Source organism: Helianthus annuus, chromosome 10, assembly GCF_002127325.2.
Source record: "Helianthus annuus cultivar XRQ/B chromosome 10, HanXRQr2.0-SUNRISE, whole genome shotgun sequence".
NCBI lineage: Eukaryota > Viridiplantae > Streptophyta > Magnoliopsida > Asterales > Asteraceae > Helianthus > Helianthus annuus.
In genome coordinates, this window is record NC_035442.2 from 169,993,371 (window position 1) to 170,005,233 (window position 11,863).

General features: G+C 33.9%; 2 protein-coding genes across 3 annotated transcripts; one reads left to right on the forward strand and one right to left on the reverse strand.

Annotated features, from left to right (window-relative positions):
* Window positions 1-5,298: 5,298 nt before the first annotated feature.
* Window positions 5,299-9,268, forward strand: LOC110886568 (protein NRT1/ PTR FAMILY 1.2). The gene is made up of 4 exons (XM_022134377.2): window positions 5,299-5,450; window positions 5,576-5,793; window positions 7,304-7,851; window positions 8,311-9,268. The coding sequence occupies exons 1-4, from the start codon at window positions 5,372-5,374 to the stop codon at window positions 9,185-9,187; spliced, it is 1,722 nt and encodes a 573-aa protein (XP_021990069.1). The 5' UTR covers window positions 5,299-5,371; the 3' UTR covers window positions 9,188-9,268.
* Window positions 9,269-9,968: 700 nt separating this feature from the next.
* On the reverse strand, window positions 9,969-11,620 carry LOC110886566 (glutathione S-transferase T3-like). 2 transcript variants are annotated; one of them, XM_022134376.2, is made up of 3 exons: window positions 11,054-11,620; window positions 10,887-11,008; window positions 9,969-10,732 (listed from the first exon to the last, which is right to left on the reverse strand). In XM_022134376.2, the coding sequence occupies exons 1-3, from the start codon at window positions 11,287-11,289 to the stop codon at window positions 9,984-9,986; spliced, it is 1,107 nt and encodes a 368-aa protein (XP_021990068.1). In that variant the 5' UTR covers window positions 11,290-11,620; the 3' UTR covers window positions 9,969-9,983. The 2 variants fall into 2 exon arrangements, with proteins under 2 accessions (XP_021990068.1, XP_021990067.1); XM_022134375.2 differs by having other exon boundaries at window positions 10,887-11,620.
* Window positions 11,621-11,863: the final 243 nt, after the last annotated feature.

The window sequence follows — 11,863 nt, forward strand, 5'->3', positions numbered from 1 at the left end:
ATTGTGCGGTTTGAATGAATGTAATTTTATATACCAAACAATAAAAAAGTCATATTTTAAAAAACCAGCTTCATTGGTTTCTTTTATTATATAGTATAGATATAAATTATATTATATAAATATTGTATGATATTACCTAAAAAGAATATAATATATAATTTTAGCGTATAATTCCATTAATCAAATATGATTGTAGTGTATGTGATTTTGGTCTTAACTTCAAAATTAACCGTAATGCCTATAGTAGATTTTGCTCCAATTTATGGTTATGCTTGTTTGTTTTAATCATTTCAGAACAGATGATGAATGATTTTGACATTTTATCAATATTTATGAGCAAACTGATATGCGACATTATTGTTTTATTCATAATCCTAATATTGTTTAAATTAAAGATTCAGGTAATAAGATAAGATATGACCAAAAGTTTCAGTGGATTACCTTTTGTGCTTCACCTTTCTTCAACGAATCACTATTTTATCTTTGTAAGAGCATTCACATCCTAACCATCAAATTATGTGAGGAGGGGTTTTTATATTATAAAGGGTATAAAAAGTGGTTGTGAGTAGAGGAGAGAGAAAATGTTACTGTTCATCTGTATATTTGGGGGGACACTGTTCACCCGTTATAATTTTTTAATATATTTTGAAAGTAGTTGTGAGTGGAAGTGAGAAAAAGGTAATGATAATATTATTTAATTGAAAGGAGAGAGAAAAAGTATTTGTTTTTAGTGGAAATATATTGATATAGGAGTTGTTTTTTAGACTACATGGTATGGTGATGGACCATCCTTGGAGGATGATCCGCCACGTAGGCGCCACATCATAGTCCTTCCAAGGATGGATCATCCTCCAAAACTAGGGGGCATGGGAGGATGGTCCTAGTCATCATCCTCCACCACTTTTATATATATTTTTTTTTAAATCTCCATCTTTTTTTAAACATTTAACAAATAAAGTAATAAAATATTTTAATTAATATTATAAAACATTACATAAACATAAAAAAAATTAAACTTAAAAAAAAAATAAACTAAAAAAAACATAAACTTAAAAACCTAAAGTTAAAAAAAAACGTACAAATATCCTAACATACTAAAATAAGCTACTAGTCGTCGTCTTCCATGTGGTGGGCGGGTTCGTTTCCAGCGTTGTTCCAAATATGCTCCACCAAGTCCGCTTGTAGGTTGTGATGTGTGAACTCGTTACGTAGAGCGAAGGCGTTCAAATCTTGTTCTTGGTCACTAACTGGAACAGAATTTCCAGTAGACGCGTTTTCGTCGTAATCGCATATCGCTCTCCCTTCGTCTTCAATGATCATGTTATGAAGGATGATACAAGCGTACATAATGTGTCGTAACCTCCTTGGTGTTTGCGAACGTGCTGGAATAGAAATGATGTGCCATTTTTTTTGTAGAACACCAAAAGCCCGTTCAATATCTTTTCTTGCGCCCTCTTGAAACTTTGCAAACTTTTTCCTTTTGTCGTCGGTCGGGTGCGGGACAGTTTTAACGATTGTCGAGTACGTTGGGTATATCCCATCGGCTAGGTAGTAACCTCGCCTGTACTCCACCCCTGAAACCGTAAAGCTTGTGTCTGGACCTGTACCCGCCACTACATCATCAAAAATCTGGGACTGGTAAATGATGTTGAGGTCGTTGAGTGACCCGGGTAGACCGAAAAAAGCATGCCATATCCAGAGATCCTGTGACGCAACAGCCTCTAGAATGATAGTCGGATGTCCCTGATCTCCCCTAGTATACTGACCTTGCCATGCAACCGGGCAACTCTGCCACTGCCAGTGCATGCAATCAATGCTCCCGAGCATTCCTGGGAAACCATGTCTCTGTTCGTGTGCCTGATATAATTTTTGTACGTCGTTTGCGTTCGGTTTCCGCAGGTATCGCTTGCTATACAATTTGACAACCCATTGGCAAAACTTGTACAAACAACGCCGTGCGGTTCTGTCAGACATCCTAATGTACTCGTCTAATGCATCTGGTGCGTAACCGTACGCAAGTTGGCGAATGGCCGACGTACATTTTTGTAAATTGCTGAACCCCCTTTGCCCTCTAGCATCGTTTCGCAGTGTAAAAAACGGATCAGACTGTGCCATGTCGCCTGCAATACGTAAGAACAGTTGACGACTCATGCGGAAACGACGTCGAAAAATCTCGGCTGGGTACACGGGTTCGTCGGCAAAATAATCGGCAACTAGTTTATCGTGGCCGGCTATAAATTTAGAACAAAAAATAAATGAAACTAATTAAAACATACATTTTAAAACATACAAAAAAAACATACATTTTAAAACATACAAAAAAAATTAAAATACCTTCTTGGTCTCGATTATATTTTGCTCGTCTGGTTAGCGGTTGGGACGACCCTTCAGCGGCCGACATGAACACTTGAGCCGCGTTCATAATCATGTTGTGCATAATAACATCCTCTTCCGAAGATGATGAATACCACTCGGACGAAGACGATGAAGACATTGATGAAATTGAGGAAATTGAAGAAACGGGTGAAGCCATGATATTTTTTTAGCGAGAAATGGTGTGGAAGCGGGTAAAAAATGATGCAAAATATGAAGACTTTTTATAAAAAGAGATGAGTGGTTTATAAAATGTGAGAGAGATGGGGTGGTATTGGGTGAAAAGTGGTGAAAAAAGGGGTTAAGGGTGTGAGTATTTATAAAAATGGTATTGAAATGTGTGTATATTTGAAAAGTAGCCGTTATTAATTTTTTTTTATTAAAGTTCAAACGGTCATATGGGGGGCCCACACCTTTTTGCTTCGTCGAGATCGTCCGAAAAGGGACGTTGGGGACGGCGACGTATGGGGGCGGCACGGTGTTTGGACCGTCGCCGACCCGCGACGGGCCGGGGCCGACCCCCATACCGTATAGCCTTAGTGGAATGTATGTATAATTTGATGGATTGGATATGAATGCTCTAAGATTGGTATAATTTGAAGTTAGAAAATTTGATTCACCTTTCTTCTAAAATTCGAAATTAGAACTGATATTATATTGTTTATTTAGTTTAGGTAAATATTTAATAAATTAAATTAAATAAAAATTATCTACAATTAAGGATGCTCTAGAATAATGACAAATGTTCATCCATTGTTTTCTTTTATTATAGTAGATAGATTGGTTAGAAATTGATGTATCACATGGATAAATAAAAAGATATTAAATCTATACTATATAATAAAAGAAACCTGTTTTTGGACACTTGTCATTCTCTCATTTAATTGATTAAAATTATTAATAATACTAATAATAATAATATTTAATCTAATCTAATACAAATTCTTATTATTAATTCAATAACCTATTGTTAAACTAAAACTTCAATAGAATCTTAAATCCTAACTAAACAAGTTTCGAAATTCATAATAATATTAATATGTTAGACTAAATATATTATTATATACATATATATATAAAATATATTATTGATATATATAACTAAAATTATTATCAATAATATTAATAACAGGTTTAGAATCAAATACAAAGATTCAAAAAATAAGAAGTCGTACAAAGGGTATCAAATAGGCTCTGATTGACCTTATTCAACCGACATTAGAGCCTTCTTATTGAACTCTACGACATTAATTAATATGTACGAGTTGATGGGTTACATTTATATTAACTCATTTATGTCAACAAAGATTCAAAAAATAAGAAGTCGTACAAAGGGTATAAAATAGACTCTGATTGACCTCATTCAACCGACATTAGAGCCGTCTTATCAAACTCTACGAAATTAATTAATATGTAATAGTTGATGGGTTACATTTATATTAACTCATTTATGTCAATATGGTATGTAAATGTCTCTGTCTTTATTTTGCATTTACAGGAAATATCTATACTATATAGTTTAAATTGTTCAACCGTGTAACACACGGGAAACTAACCTAGTGTTTTCTATAAATTAAAATTTAGACTTCATAGAATGATATGTTAGGATAAGATATGTTTGAAAATGTTTTCTATAAATTAAAAAATTGAATACGAAGATGTGAAATAAGAGAAGTGAGAAAATTTTTTTTGGGTTTACGAAGTTGTGACCGGTGATACACAAGTTACTTATCTATTAAATATATATAGATTTTTAGAACATGTGCCACTTAAAAAGTTTTTAATATGCAAGCAAATTGTTCAATAACAATCAAATTGACAATTCTTGATACAACTTAAAAACGTCACGAAAAAAAAAAGTTTTGGGTCGACACTCTTGAACCGTCCAGGATGACCGCATAAAAATGGGTTGGTCGTTAACTCGTTCAAGTATTTAGCTAGAATAAAAACTTTTATAATTCTATTTTTGTTTTTCCTATTTTCATTTTATATGGTTATTCGTAATCATGTTAATTTTGTCATATCATATTATTTACTTTTCCCCACTCATACTCACCATTGAACATGTTACAAATAACTCGTTAACATGTATGACTCATTAAAAAAATGGGTTAAACATGCTATGCTCGGGTTAACTTGAATTTATGTGTGTACGGGTTAGGGTTGAAATCTTTGAAATGAATAATAATATGAGTCAGGTTCATGTTGTACATTTCAATCCACCAACCCAACATGATTGACACCCCTAATTACAACCAAACATACGTATTCAACATAACATTTGCGTCAAGTCATGTTGACCAACGTAACATAAGTGATCAAAATGACCGTTCATTTAGCATTAAACTTGTTTACGAACAAATAGTGAACGAATGTGCACAACAAGCACAAAAAACATATAACATTTAAATTTAAAATAACAATAATAAATCAACTTGCTTAATTCCATACATTATTAGACATATATGATCACCTTGTTAAGAACTTAATATAATAATTATAAACATAAGTATCTCAAAATAAAGGCAAAAGTCAAAAATAACAAGCATGAATATAAATATCCCGGCCCAAAATAGTGTTTAAAAAATCTAAGTTTCTAATAACTAAACATATACCGAACAAAACAAACGATCATGAATGGACGCAAACGAATATATTACCGAACATTCACGAATGTAATTGAACGAACACGGCCTTTGTTCGTGTTCGTTCATTCGCTTATTCATTAAACGAACGGACTTAAATGAATTTCCCACGAACGATTCACTAAACTCTCAATTTACACATCACATCTGGTGATCAACCAAATATTCCAATAAATATAATAGTTCTTACTTTATTCCATTAACCTCAATCAATCGCCAACTTATTCCATGATAATGGAGGCATCAAAAATTTGCTTTATAAAGCTAAAATGCAATCACTACATGAAGAGAGAATCCACACATATTTGATTACCTTCTTGTGTGTGAGAGAGAAACAACAGAGAGAACTGGAAATGGGGGAGGAACTGAGTCAAGAAACACACCACTCAACAAGAAAGAAAGGTGGCCTAATCACCATGCCTTTCATTATAGGTATGTAATGTTGAATCTTGAGTCACAAAAGTTTCCATTATAATTACAACTTATTTCACACTTTCACAGCATGGGTTTCTTAAAATTTTTGTTTTTTTATTTTATTTTATTTTATTTTTTTGCAGCAAATGAGGCATTTGAGAGGGTGGCAAGCTATGGTTTGGTGCCAAACATGATTTTGTATTTGATGAGTGATTATAATGTTGGTGTAGCTAAAGGCACAAACATAATCTTTCTATGGACAGCAGCTACTAATTTTGCACCAATTTTAGGGGCATTTCTCGCTGATTCGTATTTAGGCAGCTTTCTCACCATCGGCTTGGGTTCACTCCTTTCTCTTCTGGTAACTTTTATTGGTGTTGGATATTTTGGTCATTAAACTAAAATTTTTATTATTCAAAATTAGATGAAATGGTTCAAAACCTTTCTATTTTTGAATACATTATCTAATTATTATTTATTTTTAATAATATGTAATATAATTAATTTACAATTTTCATATATTTTTTTTACGTTTGAGATCAAATAAACTTAATTAGTACTTAACACCGGATACAGTACATGTGGCTTAAGAGTATCGTTTTTTAACTTGATGATTAGAATAATATAAATAAAATTAACACATGTATATCTATATCTAAACTAATACTATATATATAGGAGGTTAACGTATAATATTCCTTCATATACAAGCGATGAAATAAAATTATTGAAAAACACATAATCACGCATGGTTATATTTTTCAACATGCGTGATTATTTGAGTTTATAACTTCCTTAATTTCATATCGTAGGCTCGTAAGTTAAGAAATATTTTAAATACAAATAAGTCTTAACATACTAAACGTGAGAAGTAAAAGAAGTTTTTTTTTTTTAATTTTTTTACATCTACTTAATCATTATGTTTAGTTGAAAAGTGTAAAAAAATGTATTTTTTCTCTAGTAGAGAGTGGTATTCCATATTTGTTATATGTATAAATTTAAAACATTCAAAAGTAGGTGTTCCTAAACGTAAACCTCCCTTCACAAACTTATAAGGGGGCTCACCATGAAAAATATTTCTCCTGTTAATATTTCTCCATATTCAGTAAGGGGAACAGGTTATGTCTAGACAAACCCTTATAATTTACTTTTCCATTAAATATAAATCACGATATGAAATTATTCTAGGCATATGAAATTACATATGAAATTAATTTGTATCTAAATCATTCAAAAAATATCCAATTTAAAAATCATAAAAAGTACATAATTAAGACATGATATTTTAAATTCTTTTGAAATCCTATTATTTAGGAAAACACCAACACAACAATTTAAAAAACAATAAAATGTATTCTAGACATGAAACTTAAAATACATTGCCTAACTTTTTGGCGTAGTGTTTTAAATTTCATACATAAGATATATTTCAATGTTTTTCTATATAATACCATGCTAAAAGAAATTTAAAAATCATGTCTAAAATTTAAAATACAATATCTATATAGACTTCTTATACTTTTTAAGAGTTTTTAACTTCGTAGTCAACTCCTAATATATATTATAAGATTATTAAACAAATAAGCTTTACATACTAAATGTGAAAAGTGAAGAAGGAAATTTTTCTATTTTTTATTTGAAAATTACTTTCCCATCTTTTAAGCACGGAATTTATTAGATACCATCAGCAATTTGGTAAGAACTTTGGCTATATTTGGTCCAGTAAATAACAATGAACTTCATAGAATTTATTTGAAAAAAAAAAGCAATATGTATGATATAAGAAAACAGACGCTTATTAGATTTGTTAAAATATTAAAAAACAATAACATCAACTATAATTGAAATATAATTTTTCGATATCATTTCAGGGTATGTCCTTGTTGTGGCTAACAACAATGGTTCCACACCTGAAGCCACCCCCTTGCAACCAATCAACAGAAACCTGCAAACCACCCTCAACTTCTCAATTTGCTTTCTTGATTGTCGCCTTCATGTTCATCTCTTTGGGAGCTGGGGGTGTTAAACCATGCTCATTAGCATTTGGTGCTGAACAAATTAACAATACAAAAAATCCCAACAATAAGAGGACATTAGAAAGCTTCTTTGGCTGGTACTACGCCTCCGCCATGATCGCGGTCCTTGTTGCATATACAGTAATTGTTTACATTCAAGATCATGCTGGATGGAGGGTTGGTTTTGGTGTACCTCCGATTCTTGCGTTGTTATCTATCATTATGTTCTTTCTAGCGTCTCCGCTTTATGTTAAAACGAAAGTTGAAAAAAGCATATTCACAAGCTTTGTACAAGTTATTGTTGTTGCTTATAAGAACCGTAAGATTGTTGATGGACCTTCAAACCAATGGCATTATCATCATAAAGATAAAGATTCAGATGCTGTGCCCACCAAGAAACTCAGGTTAATATTTCACTAATTTCAGTCTATCCATCATTTTTTTCTGAGTTTATGCAAGAGTGCTTAACAAAGACTGAAATAAAGCAAGGGTTTTGTGCCTTCACTTCCGTAGGCAGTGGCGGATCCAGGGGTGTTTTGGGGGTTCCTGGGAACCCCTTCGGTTTGGAAAAAAATGAAAAAAATAGTGGAAATTTTATATGATTTAAAAAAAATAGTGAGAACTAGTAAAAATCTAGCAAAAGAAACCCGGTGAAAAAAAATCCTGGATTCGCCACTGTCCGTAGGGACCTTAAATTCTAAAACAAAATAAGAATATATGTAGGTAATTTTTGCTTTAGGATTGTTGACAAAACAAAATAGTATTTTTCTTAAAGAAAAAGATTTTTTTTTATTATCTGTTTTGGACCCAAAAAAGGTTGAACCGCTATGGATATGGGTTTTGATAGCATGATCAATTTGCAGGTTTCTAAACAAAGCTTGCATAATTCAGGATCCGAAAGACATAACACCAGACGGAGTTACTTCGAATCCTTGGCGTCTATGCACAGTAGAGCAAGTTGAGGAACTAAAATCACTAATCCGAATTCTACCATTGTGGTCATCCGGGCTTGTGATGTCCATAAACATAAGCAATTCAACATTTCCAGTAATCCAAGCAAAAACCATGGACCGGCATCTAGGTTCGTCACACTTCCAAATTCCAGCAGCTTCTTTCTCATTTTTCGCCTTCATTATACTACCGTTATGGGTCCTAGTATATGATCGCGTAATAATCCCCTCTGCCTCAAAAATTACAAGAAAACCAGTTCATCTGAATGTTAAACTAAGAATTGGTATGGGCTTTGCATTTTCCACACTAGCCATGGCGGTTTCCGCCATTGTTGAACATGTTCGACGACAAAAAGCAATTCAACAAGGATTTAGAGACAACGCGCACGCAGTGATCAACATGTCGGCAATGTGGCTTGTTCCACAATATTGCTTACACGGGTTAGCAGAGGCTTTGAGTATAATCGGGCAAAACGAGTTTTATTACTCTGAACTACCCAAAACTATATCTAGCATTGCGGCATCACTTTTCTTGCTCGGCTTGGCTGTGGCTAACTTGTTGGCTAGTGTTATACTAAACATGATCGAAAAGTTAACTAGAGGAAGTGGGAAAGAAGGATGGATTGCTACAAATATTAACCAGGGACACTATGATAGGTACTATTGGGTTCTTGTGGTGATTAGTTTCATCAACTTGCTTTATTTTCTTATTTGTTGTTGGGCTTACGGACCTTGTGTAAATGAGAAGCTGAAGGACGAGTGTATCCAAGAATCGAATGAACATATGTGATTATGTTCTTGTTCGTAGAGTAAGATATATTCTCTATAAGTAAAGATCAAATAAGAAAGTGTAAATTACACTTTTTGTCCATGTGATCTGTCCATAATTGCAATTTCGTCACCTTTGATTTCTTTTTTTTCACCAAAAGTTCTCGCCATTTTAATCCAGCTCACTAAATCCACATAAAGATTAAGTAGTATTTTTCTTTTTTATAGAGAGTGTCAACACATGATATTTCTGTATTACAAGGTATATCCATTTTAAACCCATATGAGTTGTGTTAACTTGTTAATCCCACAAGGGTAAAGTAATACATCATATCCCTTTTTAATTTACTCTTAAAGGGTAAAAAGGGTAAAGTACTATTTCATTATTATATTTATTTTCTTCAAAAGATTTTCCCATCTTTTTTTAATATCCATAATTATTTTAATTATATTTTATTTTTTTTAATAAAATTACACTATTAAGTAGAGAACATTTTTGCCTTTAGTCATGGTATAGTCTTAAGACCATGCGTAATGGTAAACAAGAATAATGCCCCCAACATGGGGCATTATGCGCCACGTGTCGCCTAGTCATACTTTGGGCATTATAGAAAAAAAGGTGTAGTGGGGCATTATCCCAATAATGCCCACTCAATCATTTGACAATTATTTTTTTTTTTAAATATAAAAGATAAAGTCTTCATTAATTTAAAATATAAATTACAATACTTGAAAAAAAATACAAAAAAAAAACAGAAAATTAAAAAAACCGAAAAAAAAAACAGAAAAAAAAACAGAAAAAAAAAAAACTAGATGATCTAAAGTCCATATTTTTCACGTATTTTTTGGCGACGCATTTGAGCCAAGATCAACGCGTCGCCTTGGAGGTGGTCGATCGGTTTGGACAAAAACTCAATGTCCTTTTCCATTTGTCGCGCCTCTTGCAACTCGTTGAACTTTTTGGTTTCAACTACTCGGTCTTTCATAATCTCCCAACGTTTGTGGCCGAGGTCGTGAATATCTTGGAGACGACGGTTCATCTCCTCGAAATCATCCTTTAGGCCGAGATCGGAAGACGACTCGACCGTTTTTTTCCCGGTTCCCTTTCTTCTACCGGTGGGTCGGGCCAACTCGTCTTGAAATTGCTCGTCAACGTCCAACGTTTCATTTAAATCAACATTACGGGCATCGGATGTCGGAGTTGACGGGTCGGCGGAGGATGATGTTTTTGACCTTTTAGCCCGGCGTCTACTACTTGTCGTCATTGGATTAACAAGCGCCCACTTTGGACTTTTTCGTAGTAGCTCCCAACACTTATAGTACGTGAAAGGGCTTTTCGTCCTATCGAACTCCTCCAAAGTCTTTGTTAAAACCCCGACGTCACTTTCACCGCTCGGGCGATTATCGTAGTTTCGTTGGTAAACTTCTTGAAACGCGTGACATTTGTTGTTGATGTCGGTCCATTTGCTAGAAATTGAATCCTTGTCCCGATGTTCGCCTTGACCCCACGAGCTATAAAAGAGTGCACGCACCCTATCCCAAAAAACGGGGCCCGTTTGAAAGTTTGCTACAAATTTAAAAACAAAAAATAAAAATATAAGTTGAAATTTAAAATATAAAAAACAGAAAAAAAAAACAGAATATATGAAATAGAAAAAAAAAAACAGAAAAAAAAACAGAATATAAAAAACAGAAAAAAAAATAAAAAAAAAATAACTTACCGGTATCTTCGTCCTCCGAAATATCGAGCCACGCCCGAGTCAACGTGTATTCCTCGTCCTTCGTCCATTTAATGGTTGTTTTTGCACGTCGAGGCTCATCCTTTTCCTTCTTTTTATGCGACCTTCTGCCGCGTTTCGATTTGTCTTGCACCGGTTCGGGTTGCGACTCCGGCACGACCTCGACATCGGGTTCGGATTCGGGTTCGGGTTGTGACGGTTGCGACCCGCCGGCTTGACCAAAGCCGTAGGTGGGAGAAACAAAAGGAGGGGCGCCACTCAAGTAAGCCGCGTAACTTAAAAAGCTCGGGTCCATGTCTTGTAGGTTGTACGGGGTTTGCGGTTGGGTTGTGTTCGGGTTCGTGGGTCTTGCGGGGCCACCAAACGGGGGTCGGTATGGATGCATGTTTGTAAAAAAATAGGAGAAAGTGGAGGTTTTTTTATAAAGTAATAGAAGAGAGTGGGTGAGAAAGTAGTAGAAATTTTATAAAAAATTGGAGAAAATGGAATGATATATATATAGTGGGTAAAATTTAGAATTAAAAAAAAAAAAATAAGTTTTTGACCGTTGCCAAACGGTCGAATTTTTGGCATCTTTCGAATTCACAGCGTTTTTAAAATCACGCCGGAGCCATTTTTTTTCAAAAAAAACGCCCGGAAACGCCCCATGTAATGGGGGTTCCGGCGTTATGCAGCGTTTTTTGGCAATTTTTTTTAAAAAAAACGCCCCGTTACGGGGGGTCTAATGGGTTAGAATATAATTGGAAATTTATTTGGTTAAGAAGGCTAGAAAGTAATTTTGACCATCCACTTAGTTAATCAAGGGATAAGATTAAATGAGGGAAATTGAAGGAAAGAAAAGAGGCGTGTGAGTTTGTTTAGGGGCATTTTAGTCAATCCAAGTCAATAATTTCTCTCTCCTCTAATTCTCCCCATTTTTAAACGTTAATAACTCTTTCATACAACATTATTTTTTTATA

Excerpts from the sequence above, each read along its gene's own strand:
- LOC110886568 (XM_022134377.2), top strand. The coding sequence starts at position 5,372 with ATGGGGGAGGAACTGAGTCAAGAAACACACCACTCAACAAGAAAGAAA. Across the intron at positions 5,451-5,575 it reads CACCATGCCTTTCATTATAG|CAAATGAGGCATTTGAGAGG; the intron begins GTATGTAATGTT and ends ATTTTTTTGCAG. Across the intron at positions 7,852-8,310 it reads GTGCCCACCAAGAAACTCAG|GTTTCTAAACAAAGCTTGCA; the intron begins GTTAATATTTCA and ends ATCAATTTGCAG.
- LOC110886566 (XM_022134375.2), bottom strand. The coding sequence starts at position 11,289 with ATGCATCCATACCGACCCCCGTTTGGTGGCCCCGCAAGACCCACGAAC. Across the intron at positions 10,733-10,886 it reads TTCGGAGGACGAAGATACCG|CAAACTTTCAAACGGGCCCC; the intron begins GTAAGTTATTTT and ends TTAAATTTGTAG.